A 14626-nucleotide genomic window follows, 5' to 3' on the forward strand; every position below is an offset into this window, starting at 1 on the left:
TTTAACTTCCTGTGCATGAAAATTTGATGCTTCATAGAAGGATAATAAAGTCGATTATTATATTCAAAATTACTTTTACAGTGTATTGCTCAGTGGTTAGTTGTCAGTGATTAGGAAAATTTAAATGCGTTATCTTGGGAATGAAATAATGACTAAAAAAACAAAAATAAACCATAAAAGTGGTTTTAATTATATCTATGAATATAAAACTATGTAAGTCTATGACTAAAAAACGGACAAAAATATTTCTTATTAATAGAATACTGATTATTCACATAACATATGTAAAAGTTTTCATTTCTATTGGCCAATGGATTTTTCTGTTTTACATAATATTCTCTATTATAATAAATACTCCATTTAAATATAAATTTAAAGTACATTAAAATTAAATAAATTAAACGACTATTGAGATAACTAATTTATAAACATATTAAAGATACATACACCTATTATTTAAGTGGTTATTAATTGTGGAATCAGGTACACAAGTCTGCATTCTCTAGTAGTTTTACCTATTAAAGAATAAGATTTGATGTAAATTAAATACCCTTATAAGAAAATAAAAGTGAAACTGTAAACTGAGTTTATAGACAACTGAAACACCAGCTTTGCTTAAACATAAACACCACTGTCTACTGAAGAAATGTGAATCAGTGAAGTTTTAATAAATATCATTTTAATAATGGTAATACTACTCTTGAAACAAAAATTTATGGGGGTTTCTTGATTGAAATATGCAAGATGGAGGTTGATACTCAATGTCAAATAGTGACAGCTTACAATCTGTAAGATTTTTAAAGTACAATTCTTTCAGGACTTAAAACTTACTTTTATTCATGGTAGCGTGTTATAAAAAAAAACACCATATTTTTTATAAATTTGAATATTCATAAAATAAAAGAAATAAAAAATAAATGTACAGTAACAAATACTAATAAATGTAATAAAAAGTAATAAATGTACTAGTATTTCATTATTCACTAAATAAAATCTTCAACTACTCCAAATTTAGTATAACAATGATCTTCAATCAATATAGGATATTTTCATATTTGTAAATTTCAATCAAATGAAAAGAATTAACTTATCTTACAATTGGCTTATATTACTTATCTAAACTTTATCCAAGTTTTGTAATTTTTCTGCCAGTTTTCCTTTAGAAATGTTATTTACTTGAATTACCAGCTAAAACTGAAAACGGAGAAACAAAGCTCTTGTTCCTGTGTAGAGGTTGTGTAAGGGCTTATCATTTCTAGGGCCTTCTAAGGATTTGTGGATAATTTTATGGTTTCCCCAATTACCATAAGCATATTGTCTTTATGGAGGCACTGGAATCTAGCTGGATTTGTGGATGTTATCTTTAATATTCAAGCATACCTTTGTTTTCGTATTTCCGGGGTCTGGACGTAATCCTAATACTTGAATGGCTACTTAAACCCCTATGAGGACGACTATCCCTAGCTCACCCTAAAAAACTATACTTTGAAATTGGTTCTCAGTCTCTTCCTTCTCAGTAGTAGGAAAATGTATCCTTCACAGACAACATAAGGTAATGAGTTCCTAATAAGAATAACAATAAGAGGGATCAATGAGATTATTTTAACTGTTCCTCAGAGGTTTAAATTCAGTCAGCTGCAATGTTCCTTTGTATAACAATATTCCTTCAATTGCTCTTTAAATAAGTCAATGATTTTATTGGTAAAGTCTAAGCTGTTATTTTAAATTATATTTAAAGAAAAATAAACAATATGGCATAATAGTATAAAAGCTGAACAAGAATGTTGACAATTTTTCTGTTTTAATATTTCACGAAACAGTTATTCAAATACATTCTAAAGAAGAAATTTATTCAGAGCAAAGTCAGACCTTTTATATCTGGTGGAGTTTGTGATAGGTTTGACTCCTAACTACCATACCATAATATAACAAACAAAGGATGGAGGTAATTGTTCATGATGTTAGTGATATTAGTGTTGTGGTGTCCAAGAGAAATAGTTGTTTTTTCTTACCTACTTTAGAGGGGTCTTTGATTGGTTAGGTTTTTAGTTGTTATACTAAGATTACTTATTGAGTTAGTACAAATTGTAAAGTTACAAAAAGAAAGGAAATTACATAATCACAATCGAATGGTCGTGCCGCACAATGCTTTTTTTTTTATTGCCTTTGTAGACAGACGAGCATACACCTGACGGTGAGTGGTTACCGTCGCTCATAGACTTCAGCAATGCCAGGGGCAGAGCCAAGCTGCTGCCTATGTTTATTAAGTGCTGAATGTTCATCTCCAGTGATCGTTGCGAGCCTGGTCTTTGTCGGGCCCCTCTCAACCAATCAATTAGATGTACTCACCACCCTTCATCAGATCCATCTTTAAAATGCTAATTGCTGCCGTTATAAGTCTTATTTTCTAGCAGTTCATAGTTTTACAAAGAAATTTCTTAAATGGTATTTGCTGTTGTGTCTTAAATAATGTACACATTAAACATAGGAAAACATCCCTAGTGTTGTTGTAAAATTAAGCACACCCTATAGCTATACACTAAATGTGGCGTTACGAAAACATAAATACTATTCTAACTTCTCTAATAGCCATCAGTAATTGCATCAACTGCTGTTCTTTCCCTGCTGTCATTTTATGAGACGAAACATGTTAATCGCATTATTGTCCCTTGTGTTGATACTCTCTGTTATGGCAGTGTGCGCTCAAATGAAGGTTTTCCTGCAATCTTAATGAGTTTAATAGTTTCTGAGTCTTTTGGATTGACACCAAAAATTTACTGACCTGATCATCAGCTGTTTCAATACTTCTTGATCCACTTTAGTCCTCAATCCACTCTAGGGTAAAGTCGGTTTCACTGAATGCCTTTGTTTATACCTGAGTACATTTAGATGTCTTTGATTAAGATAAGTAGACGAGCTCACGACCACCTGTATTTAAACGCTTACCAAGGTACAGAGGCACCACAAAGTGATTGGGTAATCTTGAGAAATGACGTTGCTTTGGTATGACAGCTGTCTTACATATTGGGCTTCGCGGCAGAATTTGTCTTGCGTACAATATTGCTTGTTACTCCACCACCATTACTTATGATAGGAATAAGGGTGGTAAGTAGGATATTGCAACAAAGAATCAGTAGCAGTAGTAGAGAAGCTCAAGATCATTTTTAATGATAAATTGATCTAACTTCTTAACATATACTAATTATTTGACGACGCTAATTTTAAATGCTTGTGTGCGACGGTTTACTTATCGGGATATATTCTATTTTAAAATCATCTTCACTTTAGGTATATCCGTAATGTAATGCAAAAAGTAATGCACCTACCACAGGACTCTCTACACCACCCTTGGTCGACTGGTAGAGAATGCCTCAGGCATTTAGTCCGCCATTGTACCTTTGTGCATGAAGCTGAATAAATAAATAAATAATGTATGGAAATTAATATTGTAGCTGCAAAAGGTTTATAAATATCTATACTTGTTTATGTATGCATAGAATACCACGTATAGTGTATAGCCGTATACTGCCTTGGTTTCTGAATCATCTATGTATCTTTAGGAAGGAAGCCTAGCCCCGTAGTGTTTTTTCCAGAACGTGAATTATTAAATTATTCTCGTAAATGAATTGTTTCGGGATTCTTTCATCAATGGTAAATAATGGTGGTGGGGCATCTTGTGGGCCGCACGAGTAGGCTCCACAATCCTGCATATTACTGCTGTGAAGCAGTAATCGGTTTGAAGGGTAGGGCAGCTGTTGTACTAAATAAAACTGAGACTTATAAATAAGTGTCAGGGTGGGTGCCAGTATTTACTTTGTTAATGTCTATGGGCGCTGGTAACTACTTGACACAAGGCGACTAAGCAATTAAAGAAAACGATAGGAAGTTCTCTCCTTAACTAATCCGCCACTTTAGTGGAAGAGGTCCTATCGTTTCTGTTAATACCCAACAAGCTTATTGTTTATACGAAGAAAGTATATACTTAATAATATGTATATCAAGTAATTGGTGAAATATTGAGAATAGCTCTCAATAAACCGGTGCTCATTGCTTTTATGCGTCCATTTCATTTTATCACAAGCCAATTTTTAAGTTGTTGTACACGTTATTCGTTATCGTAATCAATTCTGTGTGTGGCCATCAATCTCGAGCCAACTGAGATCTAAATATGATCGCATGTAGTTATGGCATATTAATAAAATGCAAGTTTTGCTTAACAATTAATATGTATTGAAATTGCCAATTGCTGATTGTCTTCTGCAAAAAGTACATACGCCAAATTATTTTTTTAGTAGTAATATAATACTTGGATAGTTAAACTTTAGGTTTACGTATCACATACACAGTAGATGATATCGTCTAGATATTTAGTCGAGTGAAATCATCTTGCTGAATTTATTGATGATTGATGAAAGGCCGTAACGAAACCTTTACACCAGTTCCTTAAGATACGCCAACGCAGCTTTTTTGAAATTCTTTGCCTCATTAAGATCAATATTTTGTAATTAGATTCTCAATAATCACATCCCACTTTGTAAAAATAGCAAATACCGTTTTTTCGATTTAATTATGAGACTATTTGCTGCAATATTCAATAAACTTTCAACAAGCACTCCTCCCTGTGATCGAATAGCTTTAAGTAACCATGCTCCCAGAATGTCGCATCGCTTATTAAGTTATTAAGCTTATTAAGTTAGTTACCGTTTAACTAAGTTTTAAAATTAATTCTCTTATAGGCTATATACATAACGGTGGCTTATTCCTGAATAGCTTGTTTTTATATCTGACTACAGTTTGCAGCACTAATTCTGTTTATTTGACAAAGAACAATGCCTGGACTATTTTTCATTTGTAATTACTTTATACCGGTTTTCAAATTAAGATTGCTTCTCTTCAATAACCTGTACAGTACCCGACGATAACTGTTGTACATCGACGTTTGGAGAGAGACAATCTGTGAATTTTGACGTTATTTCTGCCCCACGAAACATTAACCGTTCGGTATCTATTAGGAAGAATCACACCACACCTGAACTACGACTGGCAAACGTCACACAGCTACTGTACGACAGAGATAACGCTTTACGAAGTCGAAATTGGCGGATTGTGTCTCTCCAAACGTCGATGTGCAATAGTTATCGTCGGGTACTGTACAGGTTATTGAAGAGAAGCAATCTTAATTTGAAAACCGGTATAAAGTAATTACAAATGAAAAATAGTCCAGGTATTGTTCTTTGTCAAATCAACAGAATTAGTGCTGCAAACTGTACTCAGGTTATTGTAACAGGATACATTTGTAAGCTAGGCAAGCTTGATTTCATGGATGACCGTTTTCTTGACGTTATCACAATAAACATTATCTAGAATCTGTGTTAAACTTTGTTCGCTTGTTATGAAGTACGATCATCTTGTGCGTATTATTGTTCGCTGTGTGTTTCATTCAGTGCTTGTCTTTTCTAACACGTAGACTTACTTATTTTCGAATTAGGAAGCAGTATGTAAATGTTCAAATCTTACAATTATTCATAATTACTATTATAATTATTACTAGTTAACAAATTACTGTTTATTTACGTATAGGACACACTAATTACACCCCATTTATATCTATAGTCAATCGTGTCATCTAAAACGTTCGTCGTTTAGTTTGTTACAGGCAAACAAGGAAAATTCGATTTATTTAATATACGTAGATGTTACAAAAACATTTTTTTTCGGGTGTTTTTAAAACGATTTTTAAAATATTATAAAAATGTAGTTTTAAATCAGTGATTAATTCAATTTCAATGCAATACAATTTAAGCAGTATTCAGCTGAAATATGAGAGTATATTCATGTATACATTGTATAGTAACGTTATATGATGTGATTACACAGGTCTTCTCCTAGCAGGGTGGTGGGCGGTCGGTGGTTGCGTCGAGTTCGTCGAGCAAGCCACGGCCGTCGAAACAGACGCTACCTGACGTCGCCTCTGCCACGCTCTACAAGCCGACAGTCCTCTGGTCGCGGATCTGACGTAGATTCCCACGTTGAACTGCGAAGAAGCTCACGGCTCATCAACTCACTGCCTCGATCTGACTATTCAGTTACAGAGCGTTGGTCATACGGCACCGACGTATACGAAACACGTTGCGATACCTTACATCATAAGAGTGGAGATTCCAAGTCTTCGAGTGCACATACGAAACGTAAACATTCATCTTCGCATGACAGAAAAAAGAAAACCAAATCGAGTAACAGCACGGAGGAGTGCATCGCGTATTGCACACGCTCACGGACTGCTCTTAAAACGACCGAGAGTGCTTGTGAGCAAATCCCGAACTGTTTATCGCCAATTCCGACTAATCAAAGCTCCACAGCGACTTCAGTACAACCAAACAGCTCTGAAGGTGGCTTGCTGCCACTAGACGAAAGAGATTTCGCGTATTCCCCATTCAGCTCGTCAACAGTCACCGATCTGCTTGATTCTGATTATTCAGTGTACAGCCCCACGACCAGTAATCGGAAAGGCAAGAAACGAAAACGATCGCATCACCGATCTCTGTCCGGCAGGAAGAGTAGTTACCTGATCGACGACTACAAGAAAAGAGTTAAAATAGAGCCATCAGATTCAAGCGATACTGTTAGCAGCAAAACTTTTAGGAACGAGCCAGAAAAATTTGACAATACTACACCGCAAACTTCTTGTACGTATTTATTGCGGAACAGACATCACCGTGACCTCGGGCCGCCTACCTCAACGGTCGTCAGTGACAACACAGGTAATTAATTAATTAATTATTTCCCTAAATATATACCGTTGTTTGTATTACAAAACACCACATAATAGAGGTTAAATAATGAAATTACCTTTTAAAATCATAATTCCAAACATTTATTTTAAATTCAAATTGTTATTGGGAATCGTCGAGGTCTATAACATAAGACAGTGTTGATCATCATCATCATCATCATAATCGTCATCATCATCATCATCATCATTATCATCATTTTCTAAGGGAATATGAACTTAACATCACGAACAACTTCCACGATTAAAAAGTTCAGGTTTGATGGGGTGGACAATTTGTATTGAGACTTGGCGTCATGTATCGAAGTGGGTGGCGTAATTTATGCTATGGTGTCTATGGGTTCCTGAAACAGCTTAACACTAGGTGGACCGTGAGCTCGTTCACTTATCCAAGCAATTAAAAAAAACTGACCTGATTAAAATGATACTGGAATTGGCACATGTGCCTTATCAGGTGTTCTTAACTTCTTATCATATGGATTGAATAGCATATTGTTCGCGCGCTGTTTGTACTATCTAATAAAGATGATATATTATTAATTCAATCTAATAAAATTTAACATAATCATCAATATCTAACACGAGAAGTTAATATAAATAAAAATTTACATTAAATTAAATACGGGTCGAAGAAACGAATAGTTAATGTTAATATATATAACTTGATAATTAAAATCGAATGATAATTATAAAATTGAGCAATATTGTAATTTAATAGTATAGCATTAAACTAGTTTTTTGATTTTATTATAACCAATCATGATATTTTATTGCAGCGGTTTCATCGACCTGCGACACTGCTCATAATCAACCCGCCACTGAACAAAATAGTACTGCCGAAGGTAGAGTCATCTCGCCTCCGCCCTACAAAGATCTCCAAGGTAACGTCACAGTAATTAACAACAAACCTAATTAATAACCTTTAATTTTCCTTTAATTTTCAAATTAGTAACCTTTAATTTTCTCGAAACAAAAGAAAATTGACTTACACCACTTTCAAAATAAACGGTCCAAATATTGGTTAACGTTTTTATGACAACGCAACGTTACGTTTATTATCATCATCATAATTTTCTAATCGCAGAAGCGAGTTCATCGAAAGCACAGAACGCTGGGAGTAAACTGCTGATTGTACCACGTGACCTGCCATATCTACGTCAAACTAACGCTCGAAGGGTAAGATAACATTTTATAGAGTTTCTGACGCCAAGCCAATAACGCGTACCGAGGTTTGTGATATTATATAACAGGAATAACGGCTTTTGTCCACCGTGTTTCTCGCCGGATCTTCTCAGTGGGTCCGATCCAGTGGTAGATTCTGCGAAGCGCTGTTCTTGCTAGGGCTAGTGTTAGCAACGTCCCCAGGTTAGATAGAGCCCCGTGAGCTCAGCCATTTGCTCGGTTACCCTGGCACAGGCTCTCAAAGCTACCAGCTTAGGTAGGAAAAAAAAAGAAAAAATAACGGCTTTATTCCAATACAATTGAGTCTCCAGCATCATGTCACGTCATCTTCAATGATATTCATATTGTCCATTGGCCCCGGTAACCACTTAATACTGAAAGATAAAACTTCGATTCTCGCTCTGATAACAGAAAAAAAATCCTATATAAATAAATAAATAAGCAACGTCAAAAACATTCAGTATCTCTTTCTCTTAAGTTCCATGTTATTTGTTAAGTAGTTATTATTATCTCACCAATTCAATTTACACACAGCTCATTCCATATGCACAAAAAAAAAAACTTTAGTCGTCAGTGAGTACGGTTGAATTTCGATCGCTAATAGCAATTAGATTAGCCCAACGACACTCGAAATTTAGTCAAAACAATTCTAGCTTCAAACAGTAACGCACAATTAACTTATTATCCTTAAATACCTTTAAAAACGTAAAGTTATGATCGACGATGATTTGACATTTCGCTATCGGCACGAGCGATAGTCAGTCAGTGTTGTAAGCGTCGCGTCACCAAGAGCGCTGTACATATTTAATGTGTATTTTATCCTGCGTAGATTGTTTAGTTTGGTGTTATTTTAATTGTATGCTGCCGTTACCGTTTGACTTAGTGTTGTGCATTGCGTGCGCAGAGTATCGCAGCTGCGACGGGGGCTACTTTGGGAGCTTGCTTGACGCGGGGAGCCACCGGCAATCAGCGCCAGAGACAGGATACGACTTCTAAAAGACAGGTACCATAATAAAAATTACAAACAATTTAGCATATCGACGAAATAAACCGGAATTGTCGTAACATGAAAAATTCAACATTACACCAGAGGCATATATGTATAATAAGGTAAAAAATGATCTAGCTCAAAATGCAAGTTAAGACATTTCAGCTATGTCCCGTCGATATGCGTATGCAACGTCACAACGGGATTCAGCTTTAATTAAAAAAAAATGCATTAAATTAATATCTCGTAATACAAAAAGTGAACGTTGTAAATCAAAAAACACCACGCTAATCAGTATTGTTGTTTTTTGTAATAAATGCTCAGTTAGTTTTTTGTGGTATTAAAAAGAGATTAAAAACGGGGTGAATTAAATCTAAAGCATAGTATAAAATAATATGTGCGTATTGTGTTGCTTTTGTTTTTTTGTAATTGAAATTTCTAAATTTCTCTTCTCTGTTCACTTTCTACTTATATGTAATTTTGATTGTGGAAACATATTTGGTTATTGTTTTAGCTATATTTTTTTAAATATCATATGTTTGTATTGTATTGTTTGTTTCCCAAATAAATAAATAAATAAATAGTAGGTAGCTAAATGATCTGATTAATGCAAAAAAAAAAAATTTATAAAGTAACTTCGGTAATTATGGGTAAAACAAGTGTTTCATGTACATTAAAAAACAAAAACTATGTATTTGGTATAAAATAAATTATACACATATGTAGCTGAAGGCTTCTGTCAAACTCCTTCTGAAATACATTCTTACTAAGAATGTATTTCAGATCTTTAAATATGCATACATCATTCATGAAACCAAAACCCTGCCTATTTTTGTTGTAAAGCATTAATACGTTTCGGTTTGAAGGGCGGGACAGCCGTTGTGCTATTAAACTGAGACTCATGTCTGAGGTCTCACGGTTGGTGGCAGCATCTGCGTTGTTGATGGCTATGGGCTCCAGTATTAATTAGCACCAGTTGGGCTGTTACACTTACACAAAGTTAAAAAAATAATGTGTTCAGCCACGGTAGAATTCCTAATTTTATCAATGGCTTGAATGTGTGTACACTGGCCCAAACGTATCATTGTCACCGTTCTCCCATAGACACAGCCCACTGCTATTCTCGCCGGATCTTTTCAGTGGGTCGCGTTTCCGATCCGATGGTAGATTCTGCGAAGCACTGCTCTTGCTAGGGCCAGTGTTAGCAACGGCTCTTGGTTTGAGCCCTGAGAGTTCACCTACACGTTAGGACTACGCTGACATAGCCTCTCAAGGCTATCAGCTTAGGTAGGAAAAAAAACCTTCCATCAGCACTGTTTAACCGTTCTGTGTCGCGCGCAGGTAGCAAGCAGCGAGGGCGCGGGCGGCAGCAGCGCGGCGGGGCGGCGAGCGCGGGCTCGCGATATGCCGCAGCCGCAGCCGGCCTCTACTCGAAAAGAAAAACGAGGTATGCTACCATAACATTAAATCTATTGTCAACAATATTTAGACGTTCGATCTACTAGTCATCACGCTCTCGGTGGAAGAATTTCCCTTTGTCGTTACTCTCAAGTGTTCATTCAAATAATTTTACTGGTGGTATGACCTATTGTAAATCCGCGCGTGTAGGTACCACTGCCCTGCCTATTTCTGCCGTGAAGCAGTAATGCGTTTCGGTTTGAAGAGTGGGGCAGCCGTTGTAACTATACTGAGACCTTAGAAAGAGGGTGGCGGCATTTACGTTGTAGATGTCTATGGGCTCTGGAAACCACTTCACACCAGGTGGGCCGTGAGCTCGTCCACCCATCTATGCAATAAATAAACAAAAACGATTTGCAAAGTTTTTTAAATATTATTATGTTATTTTTTGTTACAGGCAAAACCAGTCTGGGTTCCTGTGCCAGTACTGGTGCTGCCACTAGCCGCTCCCACGCCCAGCCTCTAACCACGGTAAAATATACCTCAGATTATAAGAACTTCAGCATTGTTTTTTTTTTCTATTTGTATTTGTTTATAAAGGATAAACTTCAGTATACATAGAAACTGAAGATGTTGAAATTAGTCACATGGTTTTTAAATAAATACTTGCTATTAAGGAAAAGTTTGATTGATGACTTTACATTGGCTGTTTTAGGGTGCCATAGCATCCACGTCCACCACACCACCTGCTCAAGCTGCAGCTGTCTCGATGCCTGACAATGCTGCAAGTGACGTCAAGCCTAAAGGTATTTATTATCTTTGTTTTTTTGTACCGTTCTAAAGTACTGTAAATTAAATATACATAAATGTCTCATGTACTGCCTTTAATTGATTGATAGATAATGCTTGGCTGAAACAAATGCAATTGCTATTTTGGAAACATTCTAGTTTTTAAACTACATAAGATTAATAATGTATGTGGTTCGTTGGTAACCTCTATGTAGAAACCATGATTCTCTTTGTGTAATATACTGTGCGTTGCATGAGGACAGCGCTGAGGAATTTATTGATATCGCCTTTTTCTTTTTTTGATGCTTTAATTATTAATTAAAAGAGGAATCTATACTAATACATAAATCTACAGTGGTTTTTACGGATGTTCTTTTATAACTACTGAACCATGCATCTGATTGACTTGAAACTTGGTATCCATGTAAAAAATACATGTACTTAATGGATAGGCTAATATTTATATGAGTGTTGGACTCCCTAATAATAATGACAATAAATAGTCATTTTCATTGCAAGTGCCCAGAGAAGTGGGCGAGTACGCTTAGTATTTTTATATAATTCTCACCAACTTGAAGATGGCTATATAATTTTATTATTTTGACCTAAGATCCTTCAATACATTTTTATTTAATAAATTTTGAAATTTGTATAAAGTGGGTGGCATGACGTCAGCGGAGGAGTGTGGGGGCGCGGGCGGGGCGGGGCTGGGCGGCGCGGCGACGCTGGCCGAGGAGTCGTCGTCCGAGGAGGGCGAGGTGGGCCGGCTGCAGGCGCTGCTGGAGGCGCGCGGCCTCCCGCCGCACCTGCTCGGCGCGCTCGGGCCTCGCATGCAGCACCTCCTGCACCGGACGGTCACCGCTAACTCGGGTAACTCTCTACCATGCCTTACTATCTAATATTATTTATTTCATCGATTTCTTCCCAGTTATAATACATAGTGGTGATCCCGCAGTAGTCGAAATTCGACTATAATGAATTGAAATTATAAGTTTTTTTTATTGCTTAGATGGGTGGACGAACTCACTGCCCACCTGGTGTTAAGTGGTTACTGGAGCCCATAGACATCTACCACGTAAATGTGCCACTCACCTTGAGATATAAGTTCTCAGTATAGTTAGAACGGCTGCCCCACCCTTCAAGGCGAAACGCATTACTGCTTCACGGCAGAAATAGGCAGGTTGCGCGCGGACTCACAAGATGTCCTACCACCAGTAGTTTGAACATTATTATGGTTCTATTGTAAAAGACTATTTATTATACTCCTATAACTGCATATTTTGCCGAGACTACACTATAAACAGATAATCAGATAAACAATATTAACCTATTCTCAATTTTACCACACACTTTAAGCAATAACAAAAGTTTGACAGTAAATAAAGAGTATAAATATGTGTGTGTGTTAAATACATGGTAGTTGTGTAATGTTTTTGTTATTTTTTTATGCCCTATTTAAAAAAAAATAGCATTCGGCGCTCCTTCTCTATATTCTTTATAAGTGTGGGAAATTCTATACTCCATCCGCGCAATTTTCGTAAAAAGGGGTACAAAGATTTTGCTTCACATTAATATATAAATTATTATGTTCTTAATGTGTCTTGTATAGATCTATCGCTAAGTCGTAAATATTGGAATATTGTTTAGTTTCGCTCACGACGAGGTTCTTATGGAATATCAAAAATCAAACAGGTCATGCTCCAAGATGGTGGCTAACTGATCTTCAGTACTGATCCTTTTCTTTCATTACAGCGGCTTCTAAAGCAGCTCAACTGCTCGCCGGCCTCCAGGCAACCGGCGACGAAGGCCAACAGCTTCAAGCCGTCATAGAAATGTGCCAACTCCTCGTTATGGGCAACGAGGACACGCTCGCCGGCTTCCCGGTCCGACAAGTCGTTCCCGCTCTCGTTAACCTGCTCGCTGCCGAACATAACTTTGATATGGTGAGTGAACAAAACAGAAAAAAATGTTTAAAGGTAACAACTGTGTATTAAAATATCATTTATATATACTTTTAATTGTATTAGTGTCATCATATATTTGATACCTCTTCATTTTACTCACATATTTTCAGTCTTATTGTATAGGGTGCGTTCCACTAAGCGTTCACAACGATCACGCTTACGACCGCAATTTTTCCTGTTCCACTTGTGCGTGGAGGTAAATAATACAAACGGCGAGTTAATAAAAAAATTTAATAAGTTAGGTTAGCTGTAGACCTTGAAAATAAACTTAATTAATTATTGTTTAAATCGATTTATATTGAAAAAAAATTATAATTTATTTTTTTATATTTAATATTAGTGGTGTATTTAATTAATTTACGTTCAAATGTAATTAAAATGTCTTTTGCGGCGGCACTTGGATATTTGGTAAGAGGTCGCAATAATGCTCCAGATAGTATCTCTTTCCGCATGAAATAACGTAAGCTTAGCGGTCGCCATTTTTGATACTTTGAGTTTTGAAATCGCCGCTGATTTTCTTTTTAGATGGGTCGTCGTGAGCTTCGCGTGAGCGTAAGTCATGACGTCGTAAGTGACGTTTTCGCCGCGACCACAACAACCACGGTTGTTATGTGGAACGACTAAATGAGTATTTTGATCGTTGTGGACGCTTAGTGGAACGCACCCATAGGCAGACATTTAGTCTCATAACAAAGACAAATGTGACGACAACTTTAAAGTTAAAAAGCAAAAGCATTTTAGACTACATGTTTATGAATCATTCGATAAGAGATCTATTATTATCCTCGGCTTGAGGTCGCCTGATAAATAAGGAACGATGACTTTGACGCAGATGAACCACGCGTGCCGCGCGCTGACATACATGCTGGAGGCGCTGCCCCGCAGCAGCGGCGCGGTGGCGCTGGCCGTGCCCGCCTTCCTCGACAAGCTGCAGGCCATCACGTGCATGGACGTCGCCGAGCAGAGCCTCACCGCGCTCGACATGCTGTCCCGCAGACACGCCAAGGCCATCCTGCAAGCGGTCACTATACATCCCTTACTTAATATTAGTCGACATTAGTTTTTTTTTACATCGATGGACGAGCTCACAACCAACCTAGTGTTTTATTTATTTATTTTTTATTGCCCTTATAGGCAGACGAGCATACATACGGTTAGCAGTTAGTTACATAGCGGTTACCGTCGCCCATGGACTTCAGCAATGCCAGGAATAGATAGTTAAGTGGTTACTGGTGCCCATAAACATCTACAACGTAAATGCGCCATCTACCTTGAGATATAAGTTCTAAGGTCTCAAGTATAGTTACTAGTATAGTATAGTTATAGATTTCCAAGATTTTTTAAATTTTGAATCTGCCTATAAATTTTACTGACTAGAAAAATATGTAAAAAAATAAACCATTTTACTCTAATGTCATATTATTGACAGAAGCCCTGAAATTATTCCATCAAAAGATCTGCAAAAAATTCTTAAAGCTATCCACAATAATTTACTGATATATCACCGTGACTGCG

General features: G+C 36.7%; 1 protein-coding gene across 6 annotated transcripts in view; it reads left to right on the forward strand.

The window, feature by feature from the left end:
- The window catches only part of ctrip (E3 ubiquitin-protein ligase ctrip), a 47217-nt gene that overhangs the window by 14287 nt on the left and 18304 nt on the right, over positions 1-14626 (forward strand). For 5 of the 6 annotated variants that reach the window (XM_028186264.2, XM_028186267.2, XM_028186268.2 and 2 more), the window contains exons 3-12: positions 5878-6761; positions 7567-7671; positions 7875-7966; positions 8877-8975; positions 10302-10407; positions 10816-10889; positions 11074-11164; positions 11805-12017; positions 12900-13090; positions 13944-14132. In XM_028186264.2, coding sequence (XP_028042065.2) covers positions 5878-6761; positions 7567-7671; positions 7875-7966; positions 8877-8975; positions 10302-10407; positions 10816-10889; positions 11074-11164; positions 11805-12017; positions 12900-13090; positions 13944-14132 — 2044 coding nt within the window. The remainder of the gene's footprint in view (positions 1-5877; positions 6762-7566; positions 7672-7874; positions 7967-8876; positions 8976-10301; positions 10408-10815; positions 10890-11073; positions 11165-11804; positions 12018-12899; positions 13091-13943; positions 14133-14626) is intronic. The other variant, XM_028186266.2, reaches the window with a different exon arrangement.

Source organism: Bombyx mandarina, chromosome 15 (assembly GCF_030267445.1).
Source record: "Bombyx mandarina strain Sakado chromosome 15, ASM3026744v2".
Lineage (NCBI taxonomy): Eukaryota > Metazoa > Arthropoda > Insecta > Lepidoptera > Bombycidae > Bombyx > Bombyx mandarina.